Below are 22,250 nucleotides of genomic sequence, written 5' to 3'. Positions count from 1 at the left end.
GGGCCTCCCAGCCCCGCCCTCCAGGTGCGGGCCATGCCCCTCCACTTACACCCTATCTTGAGGTTGAGGCCTTCTCCTTCCAAGGCCTGCTTATGCCTATACCTGTCCTAAGCCCCGCCTATTACAGCTCAGCCCGCTTCCTGGGCGTCTGACAACTGCGCCACTTCCAAACATAGCCTTCCCCAGGCCTAGGCTTCGCCTCTCTAACTACAACCAAACCAGGCCTAGACCCCTTCAAAACCCATCCAAGCCACGTCTAGGCTCCTCCGCCTGCGTAAGGCATAGGCTCCACCCCTTTCAGTTTGGTCCAGTCCCAGCTTTGCGCTTCCGGCCGATCCAGCAGCAGGCAGCATTTCCTCCAGCCCCACTCCCACCAGCGTTAGAGCCCCTCAAGCGCTGGCCGCAGCCCCATCTCAGCCCCTCCCCGCTCGTCCTTGACCCCTGAGGCTACAGATGGGGAACCGCTTCGGGGGTCTGAGGTGTAGTTTAGGGGAGAGCAGACGCCTCTCAACAGCTTCTCTGGAACGTTGTTGCGGGAGCACTGGGCCAGACAGCACACGTTTCCTGAGCTGGCACCCTAGAGGTGCAGGCCCTTCGGTGCCCAGAAACCCCTCTCAGCCCCAGCTCTTCTAGGCATTCTCAGGTGGGCTGTCAGGGGCTGCAGATGGCCATGGGTGGGTCAGAAAGGGGTGGAAGTGGTAGTGAGGGCGGCCTGGGGGAACACAGGGGGGCTGCCTGGGTTGCTGATGTCTTCCTCCACGTGGGGAGAGCCGCCTCCCTGCCAGAGCTGGTGGCAGCACCTCTGGAGCAGAGCCTGGGGATGTCTGTCCCCCATTCCATGGCATACACAGCTTTCCCAGCAGCCCCCAGCTGACTGGGTGGCCCTGCAGTTTCTGTTGGAATCCCTCACTCAGCAGCAGGGGGATAGGACGGCAGGTCACTGGCCCTCTCCCCACCTCCCCACCATCCAGCCCTGCCAGCCAGAGGCCCCTGTGACATTTCCCACCTCCTTCCCTTCTCCCCTGTTCTCCCACACTTTCCCTGTCTCCCCACTCCTCTCTCTGTTCCCCTCCTCTCCCTTATCTTTCTTTCCTCCCAATATCCCTGACCCTTCTTTGTGTCTTTCCCCCACTCTCTTTCCCATGTCTTCCCTCATATCCCTTTTCTGTGTTTTCCTAAATTTCTTTTTACTCTATTTTTTCTGGGCCTGCCTTTCTCTTCTCACCAATATCACCTCTTGGAATTTCCAATCTCTGTCTCCATCTCCCACTTTCCCTCCTATCCCATTCTCATTCTCCCCAATCCCCTCTTCTCCGAACATTCCCCAATCTCACAATATTCCCTTTCTCTTTGTTTCTCCATTCCCTCTCTGTTTTCCACCTCATCCTCTTCCGTTTCCCTTTCCCACACCTCCTTTCTTTGTGTCTCCCCCGCACCCTCCACGGCCCAATGCCCCCCTCCCCATCCTCTTAGCCAAAGCCTACAGCCCGGAGTTTTACTTCGACACCCCCAACCCCACCCGCAGCCACAAGCTGTCCAAGAACTACTCCTACGTGCTGCAGTGGACTCAGAGGGAGCCTGATGCTGTCGACCCTGTGCTCAACTACAGACTCAGCGTCCGCCAGGTGGGCCAAGGGGGAGTGGGGGCCTGGGGGCAGGTGGAGGGTGGGGTGGCTGACCCTGGAAATGCTCATCAAGGCCAGAGGAAGGGTCAGAGGTGGGGCTCAGACACGTTGACCCTTTTAGAGAGTCTCCCTTAGGGAGAAAAGTTTTGGACATAGCAGCAAGAGATTGGACGTTCTAGGGATCTGTCCCTTCTGGACCCAGACTCTAGGCACAGCTATGAGAATTGGGCAGGCAAGGGTCTGCTGGGTTCATAGAGGAGGGAGCCAGTGCTACTCACAGAACATAGAATCTACTCTTGGATCAAGAGCTTAAGAAGGGGTGTGGGAGAGGGGAGGGTCAGTCTCATCCAGGGGGTCTCCACCACGCAAGGCCAGGGTCTCTCTGCTGTTCTCGTGCCCAGTATGATTCCATGTGGTTCTGCTCAGCCCAAGAGGTGACTGGTGGGAGGGTAACAGTGTGGCTCTGGGGCAGACTGCCTAGGCCAGAATCCAGCTTTGTGTACAGTAGCTACAGCAAGCTACTCTCTTTGGCCTCAGTTTCCTTATCTGTAAAATGGGGGATTGATTATAATATTTTGCCTCATAGGATTGCAATTTTGAGGATTAAATGACTTAATAATGGCAGTATACTTAAAACAGTACCCCACACTTATTAATGGTTCAGTGTGTTGCTATCATCATTTTTATTATGAAGACGGCCCTGGGAGGTGGGCACGGAAGAGGTGATTGTCCTGTGTCAGAGTTGAAGAAACTGAGGGGCTGACTTCCTAGGCATCTGGGAACTCCCTGTACTTACAGTTGAACCAGCACAATGCGGTGGTCAAGGCCGTCCCGGTCCGGCGTGTGGAGAAGGGGCAGCTGCTGGAGTACATCCTGACGGACCTCCGTGTGCCCCACAGCTACGAGGTCCGCCTCACACCCTATACCACCTTCGGGGCTGGTGACATGGCCTCCCGCATCATCCACTACACAGAGCGTAGGTGACAGTGGTGGTGGTAGGAAGGATGGGCCCATCTCATGGCCAGGGACCCCCTCCACCATCCCCATGCGGTTCCTAAGCTTGGGGTTCCCCACCATGTACTCTCCTACCTTGTCACTGCAGGCCAGACCCGCTGGCCCCCAGTTCTGGCTCTGAGGACCCTGTCCTCTGGTCCCAAGCAGGGTATCCTCTGCAGAGCCCCACACCTCAGTTCTGACTTGGTTTCCCTGCTTGCTTTCTCAGCCATCAGCTCTCCGAACCTTTCAGGTGAGACTCCCCAATCCCCCATGACTTCCCCTTCCCTTTAGGGACACAAAGGCTCTCCCGGTGAGAGAAAGGAGATAGGCTATCCTTGAGACAGTCAGAGAGAAAATGAATTCCCCCTGCGTTTCCATGGGGTACGGCCAGAGGCTAGAAGGAGAAGCAGTGTTGGGCTGGAGATGTTTATGTCTGGGATTATTCTGGGGTTTAAAGGCCAGGCAGGTGGGGAGAGGCTCACTGTCCCAAAAGAAAAAAGGAGAAGCTGGGCTCATCTACACCCCCTGTTGCCTGAGTCAGGGGTTCTTAGTCTGTGACCCATGGACCTCCAAGGAATCTATGTATAGAATTCAGGCAGTCTATGAACATGGAAAGGCATACAATTAATTTCTTTTTTTTCTTTTGAGATGGAGTCTCACTCTGTTGTCCAGGCTGGAGTGTAGTGGCACAATCTCGGCTCACTGCAACCTCTGCCTCCCGGGTTCAAGTGATTCTCCTGCCTCAGCCTCCCAAGTAGCTGGGATAACAGGCATGTGCCACCGTGCCCGGCTGATTTTTGTAGTTTTAGTAGAGACGAGATTTCACCATGTTGCCCAGGCTTGTCTTGAACTCCTGACCTCAGGTGATCCACCTGCCTTGGCCTCCCAGAGTGCTAGGATTACAGGCGTGAGCCATCATGCCTGGCCTCAATTATTTCTTTATTTTCCCTATCTTCTAGCAGAAATTTAACATCCCCTTCAATGATGAATGGAGGACCCAAACCACAGTAGTAAAATCAGGACCTGTGACTTTGTCAGCTGTAGAAATCCCATGTTTTCACCTCACCTTACAGTTGTTCGAGATATCTCTAAATATCATTTATATCCATTTGTATTTCAAAACTATAGTAGTTACTAGGCCTAACACTAGATCTTGTGATTTAATTAGATACTACAGAAGCCTACTTATGATTTTATAACAGATTGAAAAATATTTTGACAACGGTATTTCGATATAATTGATTTTCTTTATAATCCTATATATTTCATTTTATGTGTCTAAAATCATTATTCTGAGATTGTCCTTAGGCTTCACTAGGTGCTAGAAGGGACTATGGACAAAAAGGGTTAAGAAGTCTTGTTACGGCAACAACTTTGCTGTGGGCCCCGTGTCTGGTCTTTTGAAGCCTGGAATCCTGGATGCCTTGCTTGGATGCATGGGAGCTGCCTCTGCAGGGTGGCGATGGGGCGAGGCTGGGCCTCAGGGACTGAAGAGGCTGACTGTGTCTCATTCCCCCATGAAATGCAGACAACACCTGCCACTTTGAGGATGAGAAGATCTGTGGCTACACCCAGGACCTGACAGACAACTTTGACTGGACGCGGCAGAATGCCCTCACCCAGAACCCCAAACGCTCCCCGAACACTGGTCCCCCCACTGACATAAGTGGCACCCCTGAGGGTGAGGACCTGGCCTGCTGCCAGAAGTGGAGGATTGCTTCAGGGGGTCGTCTAGGCCCAGGGCACCCCAGACTGGGGATGAAGGGAGATAGCACCAGTCTGAGGGAGACACAGTCCTGTCCTCAGGGAGCCCCGGTCTGAGGGGAGACACAGCTCCGTTCTCAGGGAGCCCCAGTCTGAGGGAGATGCAGCTCCATCCTCAGGGAGCCCTGGTCTGAGGGGAGACACAGCCCTGATTTCAGGGATCCCTGGTCTGAGGTGAGTCGCAGCCCCATCCTTAGGGAGCCCCAGTCTGAGGGAGACGCAGCCCTGTCCTGATAGAGGATCAAGAGGAAGAAGAATTACAGTAGAGCCAAGAACCCATGAGCACTGACCAGACTCGTGTGCTGTGCTGTGCTGTGAGGCAGGGTGCGTGGGGTAAGGCACCTCAGGTTCAGCCCGCAGAGGCTTAGGCAGAGAGGGAATCAGGTAGGAAGAGGCCCGGGTGTCTCGGGGGAATCAGGTAGGAAGAGGCCCGGGTGTCTCGGGGGAATCAGGTAGGAAGAGGCCCGGGTGTCTCGGGGGAATCAGGTAGGAAGAGGCCCGGGTGTCTCGGGGGCTATTGGCGCATCTCCCCGTTCCCCACAGGCTACTACATGTTCATTGAGACATCAAGGCCTCGGGAGCTGGGGGACCGTGCAAGGTTAGTGAGTCCCCTCTACAATGCCAGCGCCAAGTTCTACTGTGTCTCCTTCTTCTACCACATGTACGGGAAACACATCGGTGAGTTGGGGGACCAGGTAGTCTCCACCAAGTGTATGCTGGAGGATGGGAGGGGAGTGGGGTCCACAGGAGGCCATGGACTGGCCCATGTGAGGCCTGAGCTTCTCCACTTGGCTAAATGAGAGGTTCTTGGAGGGGTCTGCACAGAGAATTGGCAAGAGGAGAAGTTGAAAGCCAGCTTGTCCGAGGTTTTGAGATGATCAAGGAGTCCTGAGCCTGCAGATAGAAAAGACTCCAGCAGGGGACGGACATGGTGGCTCACACCTGTAATCCCAGCCCTTTGGGAGGCCGAGGCAGGCGGATCACCTGAGGTCAGGAGTTCAAGACAAGCCTGGCCAACATGGTGAAAGCCCATCTCTACTGAAAATACAAAATTAGCAGGGTGTGGTGGCAGGTGCCTGTAATCCCAGCTACTTGGGAGGCTGAGGCAGGAGAATCGCTTGAACCCGGGAGGTGGACGCTGCAGTGACCTGAGATTGCACCACTGCACTCCAGCCTGGGCAGCAAGAGCAAAGCTCCATCTCAAAAAAAATAAAAGACTCCAGCAGGATGAGATAGAAGAGGAGGGGATGGAGAAGACAACTAAGGGAATGCAAATATGGAGTGCCTGCCAGGTGATGTCCTGGGTGTGCCGAATCCCTGGTTGCATTAACCCTTACAGCCACCAGATGAGGGAAGTGTTTCCATCCAACTCAGAGACGTCAAGCATTTGCCCAAGACCACACAGTAAGCTAGATCTGTGTGACTTCTCCAAGCCCTAACCATGAGATCGGAAGGGTGCTGCTTTGTGGGCAGTGAGAGGAAGTCCTGCTTCCCAAGTGTGGGAGTGAACATAAGGAGTACCCTTTGGCAGGCAATGGTACTGGTAGGAGTGTCACGTAACCAGTGAACTCATCTGTCAGCCATCACTTCCAGAGCTCCTACTCAGTGCCGGGTATCAGGTGCTTGTGAATGAGGTGGACGAGTTCCCCATCCTCTTGGCATTTACAGGCAAGTGGGAGAGACAGGTATTAAATAACCCGTGCTACCAGCTGGGAGTTAGTGACCCCTGCAGCAGTGGAAGGACAGGGGCCCAGACTGGTGGTAACAGGGAGACCTGACTGACTCCGCGGCATGGTCATGGGAGACTCTGCTGAGAACATGATGATTTTTTAAAAATTGTTTTTGTTTGTTTACTTATTTATAGGAAAGGTAATACATTTCACAAAGGCCAAAAGGTACAAAAGGGCACATAATGCAATTGCCCTCCCATCCCAGTCCATCTGCCAAAGGTGATCAATAGACTAGATTTTAGGGCAAATTTTCAGAGATACTTTATCCAATAGAAACCAGTACATCTGGCCAGGCAAGGTGGCTCACACCTGTAATCCCAGCACTTTGGGAGGCCGAGGCAGGCGGGACACCTGAGGTCAGGAGTTCGAGATCAGCCTGGCTAACATGGCAAAACCTCATCTCTACTAAAAATACAAAAATTAGCCAGGCATGATGGCAGGTGCCTGTAAGGAGGCTGAGGTAGGGAGGATTGCTTGAACCCAGGAGGTGGAGATTGCAGTGAGCCAAGATTGCACCACTACACTCCAGTCTGAGCGACAGAGTGAGACTCCATCTCAAAAAAAAAAGAAAAAAGAAAAGAAACCAGCATATACACATATATATATATATATATATTTCTATTTCCTCCCATTTTACACATACTGTCCTATACTTGCTCTTTTCCTCTGAATTGTACATCATCTTGGTGATCATTCCTTGTCAGTCCGCAGAAAGCATCTTCATTGTTTGCCTCAGATGTAATGGTAGAGGGAGTGACTTTAAGCAAATGTAGATCTAAAGGCTCATCATGGAGAAGTTTCCACAGCTAGGGTGATGGATCAAGCTGAACTGATGAACAAGAATGGAGTGGGATAGAAGGTTCTGTCTCCACTGGGGCCCCCAAACCATTTGCACAGATCTTTTTCCCATGGCTTGGTCTGGATGTCCAATAAGAAGCTTCTTCTAGGGTAGGTGAGGGTGGATGACCAGGACTCCACCACCCTGCCCAGTCCTCTCATTTCCATTTGGCTTCCCCAGGTAGGACAACCAGTTCATTTTGGTTTACCCCATCTTTCCAGTTTTAGCACTGGGTATGATTTATGTGGTGAATAAAGCTGGCTCTTAAAACTCAAGATTTCTCTAATACTGATGCTTAGGACAAAGCTCAGAAAAGAAAAAAAGAATGAGTGAGTTTAAAGAAAGATATTAGCACATGTGTTATATAACTTGGTCAAGATAGCGAGAGGGGAGATTGTGGAGGCATTAGCCTGGGGGTGCTCGGCCCATTTACCCACAGCCATAGGGACCTGGAATTCTGGGGTAACTGAGGGGTGCTGGAGGAGGAGGAGGAGACCAGAACTTGGCTAAGAGTGCCCAGGCAACACCAGTGCCCCCACCCTGTCCCTTCCAGCTCAGCTCCAGCCCCCAGTGGTATGAAATATCCGGCTCTGAGGGAAGGGGAATCAATCTTAGATGGTGCCCGTTGGCTGGCACTTCCCACAGACAAAGCTGTACCATCTGTGACACCAGATAGACAGACCCCCTGGTGGGAGAGAGCCACCAAATGTTACCTGCCTGGTATGAAAGGAGTTGGCTTGGACCAAGGAGAGCCAGCAAGACACAAGGTCTGGGGACAGCTGGTGCCCAGAGCTGCCAGGCAGAGTAGGAGGGGAGGAGGGAAGAGGAACTAGGATAGCAAGAAACACCCCTCCTGCATGGAAAGCCAAGCAAAGGAGCATATTGAAGGTTCCAGGCATACGGAGGTACCCTCACCAGCAGGGGATGGGCCCTTGAGAGGCTGTGCCAGCACCCAGCAGAACAGGAGGTACTCACCCTGGCTTTCACAGGGCCCAAGCCCCAGTGTCTTCCAGGATCCTCACCAGCCCCAAAGAAGTGACTTTCTCTTCTCCCTCCTGGAGATATGCCCGCTGTCCCCATCCCTCTGGGATCTAGCCTCAGTTCCCATACCATTTCTTCCTCCTCTACTGCCCTGCCCCAAGGACCCTGATGCAGAAGCCTGCTTTTTCACCGTCCCCTTCCCTCAGCACCCATAAGCTCCAGTGTATCCCCTGCTCAGGGGCTTCCTGACATCCCTTTACAGAGGACATCCAGGGCCCAAGACCCCCAACCTTCTGTTTGAAAAGGGCCTGCTCAGGCTCAGTGGCTCATGCCTGTAATCCCAGTGCTTTTGGAGGCCAGGAGTTCTAGACCAGCCTGGGCAACATAGCGAGACCCCCATCTCTGCTAAAAAACTTTAAAAATTAGCTGGGTGTGGTGGTGCATGCCTACAGTCCTAGCTACTTGGGAGGCTGAGGTGGGAGGATTATTGAGCCCAGAAGTTTGAGGTTGCAGGGAGCCATGATTGTACCACCAAGATCCTGTCCCCACCCCCCACCCCCCCAAAAAAAGAATGAGCTTTGCTCAATACACTCCTCCATATCTTTCTTGCCACATCTAAAACCAAACAGAGCTGTATGCTGGTGCCTGGATAGACTCCAGTTTTCCAGCCTCTGGGCTTTTGCTCAGCCTGTTCCCTCTGCTTAACATGCCTTCTTACCACATTCCCCTGGCCAAATTCTTCCCATTCCTCAAGGCCTGTCGAAAACACCACCTCCTCCAGAAGTCTTCCTAGGTTTGAGCTGGGAGCCCTCTATCCTTCCTGTGAACTCTGAGTCCTTAATGTACAGCTCCCCAGGCCCAGATCACTCTCTGCTCTGTGGTATGGTAGTCCCTGGGATTCACATCTTCTCTTCCCTATTTGACTCCTTGCAGGAAGGTCTGTGTCAAAATTCCTATAAGTTCCCAATAGTTAAATTCTAAATGAAGAATTTTCCATAACTCTCATCAAGGACTTCCATAGAATCACAGAGTTGGAAGGACCTCAGCGTTCATGAAGACCAAATCCTGTCAATCATTCATTTATTCATCCATCTATTCATTCACTTAACTAATTGAGCACCATTATATGCTAGACAGTGTTCTAGGACACTAGGACAAGACAAAGATCCCTGCTCTTGAAGCGCCTACAGTCTACTGGTGCCAAGCCTTATAAAGAAAAGAATGCAGAAAAAAGAATAGAGAGCTATTTTACATGGGATGGTCAGGGACTTCCTTGAGGGAGGGAAGAATGTTCCAGGCTGGGGCAACATCACAAGCAAAGGCCCTAAGGCAGGAACTGGCCTCAAGTATTGAAAGAAAAGCAAGGATACCAGTTTGCTGTACCCGAGTGGGAGCCAGGAAAGAGTGGCGGCAAATGAGATCAGAGAAGCTGACAGCGTCCAGATCAGGTGTGGAAGTCCAGGAAAGGATGGCGATGGGAAGCCTCAAAGGGGACTGAGCAGGGGGGTAATGTGACTGGAGACAGGGGTCCCCTCCACAGCACCCCTGCTGGATAGTCCTGTCCAAGGACAGGATGCTCCCCCAAGACAGCCCACTCTTTTGCTGGGCAGATCTGATACATCCAGGGTCTTCCTTAGATGGAGTTCAAATCTGCCTCCTGCAAGCTTTCACTTGCTGGTGTTTATTCTACCCCATGGGGAATGCAGAGCATGGACGATCACATAGACTGTCCCCTCTGGCCTTCTCTTTCCCAGGGCCTTACTGGACCGAACATACTTCTCTTGCCAACTGGATATTAAACGTTTCAAAACTCCTTCATCTACCTCCACAAGTCATGTACTGCCAACAGGGACACACTGTTTTCTTTGGAAATCCTGCTGTGTGCCCAGACAGAGGTCCCAGCGCCCTGGGACAGCTCCCTTGTCTAGAGGGGAAGGATAGGGTGTGTGTGCATGTGTGTGTTTGTGGGTGGGGAGATTAGCTGATTAGCAGGGCAGGACAGAAGGACAGAAATGAAAGAAAATTTGCAAGTCATCCTGATGAACTGAAATCCTGCTGAAGTCTTGTTTCCCACATTGAGGGTGTCCCTGCAGGAATGGGACATTGCACCCAGCTGGCCATGGGGAGGAGGTCCTGTCAACAGGGACAGGGCTGCAGGATGTGGTGGGAGAAGAGGGCTTGGTAAATGGGGAAAGGTGAGGATGGCCTGGCCAGATCTCACTGCCGACTGTCTTCACACCCACCACAGGCTCCCTCAACCTCCTGGTGCGATCCCGGAACAAAGGGGCTCTGGACACGCATGCCTGGTCCCTCAGTGGCAATAAGGGCAATGTGTGGCAGCAGGCCCATGTGCCCATCAGCCCCAGTGGGCCCTTCCAGGTGAGTCCGCAGGGCCCAGAGGACCCTCCCCAGCTTCGGTGGTTGCTGTGGCCAGGAAGCACTTAGGAAAGCCTTGTCCTTCTTCCTGGGGGCTAAGGATGGAAAGAGTCAGGCTAGGGGGAACTTCCAGGTAGATTAAGGGGAAAGGTGGGGTTGGGGGAGCGCTCTGGTCCCCAGCAGAACCTCCTCAACCCTTGCTCCCTGCTTTCTGACCCCACCCCAGATTATTTTTGAGGGGGTTCGAGGCTCAGGCTACCTGGGGGATATTGCCATAGATGACGTCACACTGAAGAAGGGGGAGTGTCCCCGGAAGCAGATGGATCCCAATAAAGGTGCAAGATGGGAAGGAGGTGGGGGAGCTGAATCTGGAGGGAGCTGTGTGTGGCGGGGGTTCCTGTCTGTTGGGGGAGGGTGTTTGTGTCTGAATAGGGGTTCAGAATGTCTGAGTGATGGGAATCATGTGGCTCTGACTGTGTGAAGGTGTGCTCCACCCTCACTCATTCTGTGTGCATGTGTAAACAATGAGAAGCCCAGCCCCCACCCTCGTGGTGAGCCTACTGACCTGTTCATGGTATCAGAGCGCCTCCTGTGCCTGTGTCTGAATACATCTGTGCGTACCTCTGGCTCCAGAGGTGAACGTGTGCCTTCCAGGGCCAGAGGTTTCCAATACTAACAGCTCCCACTTACTGAGCAATTACTGTGTACCAGGCAAGGCACACAAACTTGTATATGCACGTTTCACTTACCTCACAACAGTTAATCCTCAACAACAGTCGTTTGGGGTAGCACACACCGTTGGACCCATTTTAAAAGTGAGCAAACTGAGGCCCACTGAGGTTAAGTAAATTGTTCCAAGTCTTAGTGAACCTGAAGCCTGGCAGGCTGAGCTAACCCCCACTCCACCCCACGCCATCTCATGTCTGTGCTGTGAGTTTGTCTGTGTGCACTGAGGCCAGTGCACACCCTCAGGCCCTCCAAAGAGGTGGGCAGAGTAACAGTGCCCTGATGCTGCCGACCTGCCTGCCACTTCCTGCCCCTGCCAGAGCTGACCAGAGCCCTGGCCTGTCTCCTCTTTCTTTCCTGTTGCAGTGGTGGTGATGCCGGGCAGTGGAGCTCCCTGCCAGTCCAGCCCACAGCTGTGGGGGCCCATGGCCATCTTCCTCTTGGCGTTGCAGAGATGATGAGAGCTGTGTGGCCCCCCCGCAACTTTGCCCCCGGCACACCAAAGTGTCCACATTGTACCAAAGACTGACCCCTGCCAGCTGGGGTGCCCAGGGGCAGGGCCGGCCTGCCAGGGAGGGGGCCTGCATTGGCTGCAAGGATGAGCAGAGGACAAGGACAGAGGCCAGGCACTGAGGCCCTGCAGACAGCTGTTCCACATGCACACACGCACACACTCATGCTCTCACACACAGAGATATTAAAGCACAAGTTTCTATCCGACCTGCCAGCACCTTCTTTACTGCGAAGACAGGGGACTTGCCTGAATGGCATCTGCCAACCCAGGGACCTTGGCGCAACATAGGCCTCGTCCTTGCTGCACTCGTGGTGTGCTTCTGACTTTCCCCTGTCCCCTAACTCAAGGCCGAACTCCAGCCTGGTGGCTTTGCCAGAAGGGAGCCAGAAGTGGGGCAGACATGGAGCCCCTCCCTTGGTCAGACTCTGGGACTCCTGAGATGGGAGAGACAGGGATCAGAGGCGGAACAGGTGGGACTTTGCAAGCTCTGTGAATGTCCCACGTCCAGGGGACAACCAGGAAGGTAGGGCACCTGCTGCACACAACTTTGTCCAGAGTGAGCACTGGATGGTGGAGACCACAGGTCACCCCAGATCCCCTGACCTATTTCTGGGACACCATATTTCCCTCCTCAGTGTGCGCCCTTTGAAGGGACCCAGCACAGGGTCTTGGGCCTGGGCAGTCTGAAGACTGACACCTTCCCCACTCCACCCCACAAGCCATGGGACTCCTGAGAACACGGTTCCCTCCTAGCCTCAGCCGCCAGCTGGGTCTCAGAGGAGCTGGGGGAGTGGTGGCCAGCCCGTTTTCTGGGGTGAAGCTTGACTTTGAGAAAGGCAGAAGGGAAGTCCTGCCTCTGTGATTTGGTGCCCCCATATCAGACAGCGAATTTGAAGTGGAGAGAGGCCTTCCTTTCTTACCTACTTGGCACGAAAGGGTGCCCTGGGTAGGAGGGTGTGTGCAGGGCAGAACGCCAAAAAGCACTGTCTAGTCAAAAGTTCCCTTCTCCACCCAGGGGCAGTGAAGGAGGAGGGGCTTATAGAGCTGGGATTGGTGGAGGGAGCAGGTGCCAGTCCCCTCACTCTCTGGGAGCTGTGAAAGGGCTCCCTGTCCTTGGGTCCTGGGTTAGGCGCCTGAGATTGACATGATGGGATCTAGATCTTTCCTCCTTGGCATCACCCCTGAGCCCCCACCCAGCCGTCCATGGGAGAGAGAAGGCCCAGCCCCTTCTAGAATGAGTCTTTACGCATGCGTGCATATGTGTGTATGTGTGTGTGCCCGTCTGTGTCTAGGTACCACCGTGGGTACCTCGTTGAGCAGGAGTGTGTGCAATCACACCTATTTGCCTGTGAGACTGGATGGAGACCCAGTCGTTTCTGTGAGTGTCCATGTACGTCAGTGTGTGTGCCCATCTTCCTGAGTGATGTGTTTGCTTGTAGGATGCTGGCTGAATAAATGGTGTCCAGCCCTGCTCTGTAGTCTCAAGCTGCCTGCGATGGCCTAAAATTCCACCTTTCATCCCCTATGAATGACAAAGAACTTACAGATGACCTTATTGAACGCAAGCACCTTTGGTGAGGAGTGTCACAGGGCTCCTCCTGGAGCATTTGGTGGGGACAGCTGCAGAGAAGAGGCCTGGAACTCGGGCAGCACTGCAGCGCCAGGAGGCAGGCGGGGAACCGAGGCAAAGGCTGCCCATCTCCTCCCCCTGCCAGGCCTGTGTGATCATTATCACCAACAGCTGGTGGGTGGCCGGGCCAGGATGTAGCGGGGCCTTCTGATGCCTGATCAGCATGGCTGCCTTCCTGGCCCAGTCGAGGCCTCCGTCTGAAATGAGTCGCTCCAGGTTCTCAGCATACACTTCCATCGCGTCTGTTGGGTATTGTTCTTTAATTGTCCCATCTGTGCAGAGTCTGTTGCCCCAACTAGACTGTGAGCTCCTCCTCAGAGCCTTCCAAGTCCTCCCTCCACCTCCACCACCTCCCGCTTGTGCCTAGCACAAATGGGCCTGGTGTGGAAACCACTCCATTGCCCAGTGGAATGGATTCTGTAATGAGTGGTTCCTGGCCTTGCCTGCAGAATAGAATCACCAGAGTCCTTTAAAAAGCATTGCTGCTTGGGTCCCACCTCAGAGGCTCTGATTTCATTGGACTGGAGCACACTCGGACATCAGAAATGTTGAAAAGCTTCTCAGGTTCTCCTGACAGCAGGAACCACTGGCCTGGCACCTCCTGGGTGCTTCCTCTGTGCCCTCGCTGGGATAGGCATTGGAGCACCAGAGATGAATAGCCCCAAGTGCTTCCTCTTTGGGGTTCCTAAGGCACCCTGTGCCTGCTTCCCTCTGAGGACCTTCCAATCCATCTGCCCCGCAACCCTGGCTACTCCAACAGGGGGACTTGTCTCCCTTGTTCCCCTCAGGATCCATACAGCCTGCCACAGTAAAGGTGCTCAGTACATGTTGGCTGGGCTGAACTGCATACATGTGGCCCCCAGATTCCTGGTCTTTATGGGTGGAGGGCACAAGGTCGGGGGGCGGGGGAATGCTACTGGAGGTCTCAGTGGGTGCAGACAGCCCTGCCTGGAGGATGGCTTGACCCGGGGTTGACAGAGTGTGTCTGCTGAAACACTGAGGTCCCCACGTGTGAATGGGTGAGTTTGATGTGTATGTCTGTGTGTGCCAGCAGGTGGGTGGGGGATGTGGGTGTCAGTGTATGCCAGTGGGCACTGTGAGTGTCTAGGCACGTGCTGGTCTGTGTGTGTTTGCATATTCCTCAGCAGAAATGAGTGGCTTTGTGTATCACCAGGTGACTTGTCAGTGTCAGTGTCTGTGTGTGCCTGTGAGCCAGCATCTCTGTATCAGTGTTGCTCATGCTGTGTGTCTTTGTGTGCCACGGTGTGTCCGTGTCTGTTGATGGGTGGCCCATGAGTGACCCCCGCCAGGGGAGACAAGGCTGGCTGGATCCAGCACATCTCCCCAGTGGCAGCCTCGCCCTCTGGGTCAGGGTGACTGAGGCATTTTGTGGCCTTAAAATGGGGTGTTAGCCCTCAGGATGCTGGGGCCCTTCCATCCCTTGTCCCCTTCATGTTGGTGAAAAGCACTCCGGGGGCCGGGTGCTGTAGAGCAGCTTATGGAAATCTCAGCTTGGCTATCCTGCCCTTGGGGCCATAGACGGGCTCCTAGGGTACTGAGTGAAGCCTGAAGACCAAGCCCCTCCTCCTGGAATGCTCCTTCCACCCCTGCCTCTTGGAGATGGGCCTGACACCTCTTTCCCATTCATTCTCCTTTTCCCTGTGCTCTGGGAAAGCCCCTGGCTCAGGCTGTCAGAGTGAGGATGGACCTCAAAAGTTTGAACCCCTCGTGCAGATGAAGAAGCTGAATCCCAGAGTGGGGAAGGGGAGTGGCCCAAGATCACACAGCTAGTTTGAGTAGAGCCAGTCTTGGGAGAGCAGGTACTACAGCGCTGGGGGTGTCACACCACTTATCACTGCCCCTGAGGTCTCCTGCCAAACAACTGCAGGGAGTTTGGCTAACAGTCCTGTCTCCAGGGTGCCGGTGGGGATGTTATAGATGTTGCTGGGATCCCACCCTGGGAGAGATGCTATCTCCCGGCTCTAAATTCTGGCCTCTCATCCGAGGCTGCAGACCCTTCTGCCCCATGGCAGGCCTGGGTGCCACACAGAGGTGGCCACCCTCCCGCCAGTGTCTGCAGCTGCCACCCCTCTCCCAGGCCCCCAGAGAGAAGACACCCTGTTTCCCCACCTCTCCCCTGTGATTTCACAAGAGCTCGGGCTAGGAGTGCAGGTCAGCATGTCCTCATGTGCTCATCCTCTTCACTTCCCCAAAGACCAGGAGGGTCATGGGTGGGGCGTGCAGAATCTTCGTGTTTTTTCTCGCTGGGCAGCTCGAGGGACTGGGGAGTATTCCCAGGGTCTTTCCTCTGCTCTGGAGAGTCCCTGCAGAGCCACTGACTGAGGCTGGGTTCAGGGTTCAGGGGAGTCCTCCATGCTTCCAAAGGCCGGGAAGCACCTGCCTCTCTATCGAGTCAGTGCTGTGCGTGTGTGTCCGAGAATGTGGTGTGTGATGTGTGGAGTGTGCGTGTGTGTGTGTTGGGGCAGAAGGACCACTCTTTCCTGGGGATCCCTTGACCCTTATAACTAGAGGGGACGTTAGGGAGCATCTAATCTGGTGCCCGCATTGTACAGGCGAGGTCCAGAGGGATAGCATCTGCCCACCCCACCCCTTGCCCTCTCGTTGCCTGCACTCATTTCCCAAGGACCCTCCCAGGATAGGAATGCCCTCCTTCCTAGCCCCCTCCCACCCTCCTCCCAGCCACCCACATAATCACCATCTCAGCCCAACTCTGGTGGTCCTCTAGGCCCCAGTGGTCTCCATGCATCCTTCCTGCCCCAGAGTAGCCAGCTCACCAAGGCCTTTATCCCCAGCCCAGGAGAAGGGGCAGGGAGGGAAGGGGCTGCTCCAGCCCTGAGGCCTCAAAGACTTGGGAGAAAAGCCAAAACTCCTCATGCCCAGGCCCACGTGTCTGACCACCCCAGCCCACCCCACCACCAAGGTAAAAGCACAACAGGAGACCCCCTTATTAATGGGTGAAATGTATTGGGGTTGTTTTTTTAGTCACACGACCCCGTCCTCACCCCTTTGCCTTGCTGTCTGTCTCCACCCCAGCCTCTGTTCCCCATTTGCCTCTCTTTCACCTCCAAGCCCCCAAATGTAACCTCTAGTTGCGGACGCGGTTGTTCTATCAATAAAGCTGCAGTGTTCTAGCGCTCAGCGTCAGCCGTGTGTGTTGGCTGGGCAGAGTGGGCCAGGGGTGGGGGCCGGGGCACTGGAGGGCTCCTCTCAGCTCCCTGGGGGCGGCCTTTCTTCTCTTTGGCACCTTTCGACAGGGATCCTGCTCTGTGGCCTGGACAGTGAGGACCTGCATCCTGGTCTGCTCCCAGCGAACTTGTGTCCTCGTTCGTTTGCTCATTCAGAAAATACCAACCAAACACTGCCTTTGTGGAAGGCCCTGTGTAACGGGAGAGATGGACAGTAAGCTAATAATAACACCAAGACGCATATAATGATGTGTACAGTGAGGGCTGGGAAGGGAAATTGGTGCTATGAAAGAAGGTAAGAGGAGGGTTCTTACTTGGGTTGGGGCTTCAGGGAAGACTTCTCTAAGAGACATTTAGGAGAGACAGAATGATTGGAGTTAGCCTGTTGGGGCTGGGAGAGGCTTCTGAGCAGAGGGAACAGAATATGCAAAGGCCAACAGGGCCCAAAAACTTAGAAGACTCAAGGAAGGGGAGTAAGAGCAAAGGAGGAGGAATAAGTTTGGTATGGTGGTTGGAATGCCCTTTTCCCTTCTCGGCACCCAACCCTACCATCCCTCCTACACGCTCGGAGTCCCTTCCCTCTTAATCTCTATTCTGGCCCTATAGACCCCACCCTGCAACCTACTTGGGGCTGCCTCCCTTATTCACCACGAGCTAGCTGCATCCTTGCCCTAAAATCAAGTTATGCCAACCTTTCCCTTTACCCCAGACCTCTCAGAATTCTAGAATTTCAGAGCTGGGAGGTCCTTAAAGGTCACTTATTTCAACCATCTACTCCTATATTATAGGAGAGATGGGCTTGCCAAGGTCATGGGGATAGGCAGTGATGAGCATTTGCAAAGTGCCCCAAGTCAGGGGTGTGGGTGTCATGATGTGAACTACATCATATCAGGTGAATGATGGGAAGAGTCTTTCAGGTTACAGTGATTCGGGTAGTTGATTGGGTAGTTTCACTTCCATGTTCCAGATGGGGAAACTGAGGCTCAGATGACAAGACCAAGGGCTCCCTCTCGCTACCACCTAAGTTTTATTGGCCCTCATGTTGGGTAACTTCTTGTTGCCACACCTGGCCTTTCTCTTCTAATAGAAGAGAAAGGGACTAAGGGACTCACCACCGCTGTAAGTTGGCTCATTGAGCACAGGAAGAGAAATCCGGTCAAGCTCACTCAAGTGCAGGAGCATTATTGTGAGGACAAACACAGTGAGGGGGATGAGCACTCAGAAATCCAAACAGGAGTTGCAACAGGGATGGTTTTCCTGAACCAGATGGGCATTTTGGATTCAAGGTAGCTCTAGGATCATCGTCTACAGAAACTGCTGGTGCCTCACCTGTGGTAGAATAAAGATGGCTACAAATCCCTTGTTATCCTTTCTGTAGAGAGGCAGCGTCTAATTCCCGTCCTGTTGAATCTGGGTTGCTCTTAGTGCCTTGTTTGTGCAATAGAATGTGACATACTGAGTTGAAGGTTTGCAATAGAATGTGACATACTGAGTTGAAAGTGCCTTGGAGCTTCAGCTCAGGCCTCTTGGAACGTTCTCTCTGGGAGCCCTGAACTGCCACATAGGATGTCCTCTGAGTTGCTCTGAGACCACCATGCTAGAGGGGCTCTGGCTGACCATCCCAGCTGAGTTCAGCCTTCCAGTCATCTCCACCAAAGCACCAGAAGATATGGGAGTGCAACCACCTCAGACCTTCTAGACCAGCCCAGCTGCCACCTGAATTGCTCAGCCAAGCTCTGTCCAAATTCCTGACCCATCGTCATGAGATATAATAAAATAGTTGTTGTAAGCCCCTGCGGGTGGGAGTAGTTTGTGACAACAGCAATAGATGACCACCCTGGCATGACTCAGTCACTCCCCAGCATCTGCTGCTTTTTGTCCACGCAGTTCCTCTCCTGAGTCATGGTGTCGGCTTCCTCATAACTTCAGCTTTCCAGGCATCAGGACCTCTCCAACTCAACTCTCCTTCATGGCCTTCCAGTGGCAGCTGCCAGCATTCACTGACTCAGCGCTCAGGATAACGGGCTGATTGGACGGGCCCCCATTTCAGGTCCAGCCACACATACATCATTGGGCAACCTGTGGGTTGGCTGCCCTTGAGTCAGATGCCACCCTGATCCAACCAGCTGGGCTGGAGGAAGGGGTCACGGACATGAAACAAGGCTTCCTAGGGGCTGCCATTTCTAGGCAGCTTGTGGATGGACCCACTTAGGAGGGGCAGGAAGCTGGCAGGCACCGAAAACACACCTCCTTGCATCTTCCCTCTTTCTCCCCTCCTCTAGTGGCCATTCATTCCCAGGGGCACAGTAATGCAGTGTATGTCCCATGAAAGTCCTCCAAGTGACCCTGTCCAAGGGCAGGTCCCATTGCCAACTGTACAGGTAGGTCAGGTAACTTGCAGCAACCGTGTCCTGTGTTATAAGGACTTTGACATATATATTTTTAAAGAACATAGGCAATTTAGTTAGTTTATTTATTTGTTGTTTAAGACAAGGTCTTGTCCTGTCACCCAGGCTGGACTGCAGTGACACAATCTTGGCTCACTGAAACCCCCACCTCCCAGGTTCAAGTGATTCTCATGCCTCAGCCTCCCAAGTAGCTGGGATTACACGCATGTGTCACCATACCCAGCTAATTTCTGTATTTTTAGTAGAGATGGGTTTTCACCATGTTGGCCAGGCTGGTCTCAAACTCCTGGCCTCAAGTGATCTGCCCGCATCGGCCTCCCAAAGTGTTGGGATTATAGGCGTGAAGCACCGCACCCAGCCAGGACTCTGATACTTTTATTTTCATGTTACAGATGAGCAAAGTGAGGCTCAGAAAGGTGATGTGGTTACCCTAGCTCAGAAAATTCAGAAGAGGAAGAACCTAGAGGGAGATCTAGGTTTTTGACTTCTGGTGCGATGTACATTCACATCAGCCAGAGTCCCTCCTCTTCTTCCTCTCCTTGGGGATCACTCTGCTTTTCCCCAGCTCTTTCCCAGGGGCTGGGAGAAGCAGGCCCTTTCCCTGTGAGGCCCAGGCTGCAGTCCTCTGCTTCAGATGGAGACCGTGCCTGTTCCTGCTTTTCTATTTCTAGCTGCCTGACCTTTTTGCATGTCCTTTGTTGAGAGCTACTATAACAGCTTTTTAGAAAGGGGTTGGGTATAGATAAATCCAAGAAAAAAGTCGAAACTCTCCTCCTTGAAGTCACCCCAAACCCAGGTGGAGGCATCCTTCCATACCATTTCTTGAACCCCCACTCCCAAATTCATCTTTCCTGGGCATGTGGCCCCGTCAGCGCCCAGCGTGGTTTCCTGTTCTGAGGTCCACTTGGCAGGGCCCCCGAATGCAACTCCTCCCACCGCATCCATCACCCTGTCTTGTCAGCTGTTTGGTCTTCTCTAAAGATGTTTTGAATTGCCCATTTTTCTCAGGTCCCCTGGGGCCAGCCACAGCTCAGCAGAGTGGACCCGGCACTCTGTGAGTCCTCATTCCATCTATATACGCTGCCCTCCCTAAGCAGAGTCCCTCTCTGTCACCCCCCGTGCCGTTCCCCCAGAACCACCCGCCGGTTCACTCTCATCTGAGAGGCGGTGAGAAATAGAGTAAAACATGAGTCAGAGAGGCTGAGAGTGCCGAACATCCACACAGTGGGAGTCTCTGCTGCCATTTAAAGATATCCATAATATATTGTCGAGAGAGAATGGCAGATTAGAAAGCGCATGCCTGTTACTATCTTTTTTATATAATAACATCTGTGTATATGTGAGCATATGCATTTTTTTGGTCTGAAAGACTATTCACTGCAATGTGAATAGTAGTTATCTCAGTAGTGAAATTTCAGATGCTTCTGACTCACATCTTTAGGTTTTCTGTATTGCCTGAATATTTTTACATGAGCATGTATTATTTTTAATAACCAGGGAAAAAAATCTATTTTCTCAAGAAAATAAAAGCCAGAAGTCATCAAGGACTATAGATTAGAAATAAAGGTCACTTTCTGTTCTTAGTATTATTTTTATAACTGTACATCACAGAGTTTGGGAAAGGACTTTGAACTCGAAATCTTTTCCTGCTGATTTATTCAAATAAAAATGCTCATGCAGTGGAGGAGGAGGGGGGAAGAATTGGGTTGAGTTTACCAGGGCCAAGGAGGAGGGGATGTCGAGCCAAGCTTTGAATAACAGAAATTCCAAAGAGAAGAACACAACCTCCAGCAACCAACACTAACATTTAGTGTTATATCTGATGCCCATGCAGTGTGTGTGACTGTGTGTGCACGAGTATGCATGTATGCTCGCACACGTGTGAGTGGATGTACATGCCCACACATGTGAGCCTGCGGCAGCCTTGACCATGTAATAAGTTATGAAGCAAGTGGCTAATTGAGATGCCCATGGTCAGCGGTTGCTGCAGTCAGAGTGGGAAGGACCCAAGAAAATATAAAAACTACAGCTCCTCTGCCTGTCCAACTCCTCACCTTCCTCCTCAGCCTCTCTTGTCCTCACCCAGACTCAGACTCAGGGCCCAGGAGGGGAAACTGAGGCATAGAGCGAGGGAAGCAGCAGGGAGGAGGACCTGGTCAGCCAGAACTCCTGTGTTCTGTCACTCTATCTGAGGCCTCCCTTTCACCCTCTCCCTCTTTTGACTCAAGAATCCCAGGTCCCTGGAACCCCCCAAAAGCAGGAGAGAGGGGGAAGAATCAGTCAACTGAGGATCAGTATTCTGGACTACTAGTTAGTAAACCCAAATACGCATTTAAAAGTTAAAGAATAAGCCCGCCCATGTGCACAGGTCTTCCAACTTTATACTGATTTCTCCTTTTACCCTCTCATTATCCCTGAGAAGACGTCAATAATGCCCACTTTACAGGTGAGGAAACAGGCTCAGGAAGAGGAATTTGCCTACATTCACATGGCTGAAAGGCTACAGCTGGGACCAGGAGCTGGTCTCTTAACCGACCACTTGGTGAGCTTTCCATAGCTACCTTTATGTCTTTAAAAAACATGTTTCAAAAGTAATATCACCCAAGCACCGTGTGTTCATTAGGGGAAAAAATCTAAGGGAAGAATAATGACAATCACAGTGCTTTCAGATGAAGTTAGGGAGGTCCTGAGTCGGGGATGGGTGATGGGGGCTGCCAGAAGGAATGGAGCTCCCTCCCCTTGGCGGCACCCAGGGCTTTTTCCTGGAGCTAGTCCAGAAATGGGTGCTTGAGGCAGCAGGTGGGTTCTGAAGAGGCTAGGTAGAGACAGACATTGGCAAAGAGGAGCCTGGTTAACAGTACAGGCCTCAGAGCTTCACAGACCTGGATTTGAATCCAGGCGCTTTTCTCCACTTACTAGCTGTGTGACCATGGACAAGTTACTAAACCTCTCTGAGCCTGAGTGTTTTTCTCCATCTGTAATGTGAGAATGAGAGGAAGGATGAAATGAGATAACTTGTCTAAAACACTTGGCACAGTTGCTGATGCAGAACAGGTGATTAGCAAGTGTTAACTTGTCATCATCGTCATCATCATCATCGTTATTTGGAAGGGCAACATTTAAAGCACCTACCGGGCGCAGTGGCTCACGCCTGTAATCCCAGCACTTTGGGAGGCTGAGGCAGGTGGATCACTTGAGGTCAGGAGTTCGAGAGCAGCTTGACCAACATGGTGAAATCCTGTCTCTACTAAAAATATAAAATATAAAAATTAGCCGGGTGAAGTGATGGGTGCCTGTAATCCCAGCTACTCAGGAAGCTGAGGCAAGAGAATCGCTTGAACCTGGAAGGCGGAGGTTGCAGTGAGCCGAGATCGCGCCATTGCACTACAGCCTGGGCAACAGAGCAAGACTCCCATCTCAAAAAAAAAAAAAAGAAAAAGCAAGCACCTAAGAGCC

The 22,250-nt window shown here is 52.7% G+C and overlaps 1 protein-coding gene across 7 annotated transcripts in view; it reads left to right on the top strand.

Annotated features, from left to right (window-relative positions):
* The window catches only part of MDGA1 (MAM domain containing glycosylphosphatidylinositol anchor 1), a 66,045-nt gene extending 48,199 nt beyond the window's left edge, over positions 1 to 17,846 (top strand). The window contains exons 10-18 of one of the 7 annotated variants that reach the window (XM_033217034.1): positions 1,474 to 1,625; positions 2,424 to 2,601; positions 2,848 to 2,871; positions 4,150 to 4,302; positions 4,929 to 5,063; positions 10,183 to 10,313; positions 10,537 to 10,645; positions 11,898 to 12,073; positions 16,456 to 17,846. In XM_033217034.1, coding sequence (XP_033072925.1) covers positions 1,474 to 1,625; positions 2,424 to 2,601; positions 2,848 to 2,871; positions 4,150 to 4,302; positions 4,929 to 5,063; positions 10,183 to 10,313; positions 10,537 to 10,645; positions 11,898 to 12,043 — 1,028 coding nt within the window. In that variant the 3' untranslated portion in view covers positions 12,044 to 12,073; positions 16,456 to 17,846. Of the gene's footprint in view, positions 1 to 1,473; positions 1,626 to 2,423; positions 2,602 to 2,847; positions 2,872 to 4,149; positions 4,303 to 4,928; positions 5,064 to 10,182; positions 10,314 to 10,536; positions 16,335 to 16,455 lie in introns of those variants that run through there. The other 6 variants (XM_033217039.1, XM_033217036.1, XM_033217033.1 and 3 more) reach the window with 6 other exon arrangements.
* Positions 17,847 to 22,250: the final 4,404 nt, after the last annotated feature.

The sequence above is a fragment of the Trachypithecus francoisi genome, unplaced genomic scaffold (genome assembly GCF_009764315.1).
Source record: "Trachypithecus francoisi isolate TF-2019V2 unplaced genomic scaffold, Tfra_2.0 Lachesis_group10, whole genome shotgun sequence".
NCBI lineage: Eukaryota > Metazoa > Chordata > Mammalia > Primates > Cercopithecidae > Trachypithecus > Trachypithecus francoisi.
The sequence above is the reverse complement of the archived record's forward strand: the minus strand, read 5'-3'. Positions and strand labels throughout refer to the sequence as shown.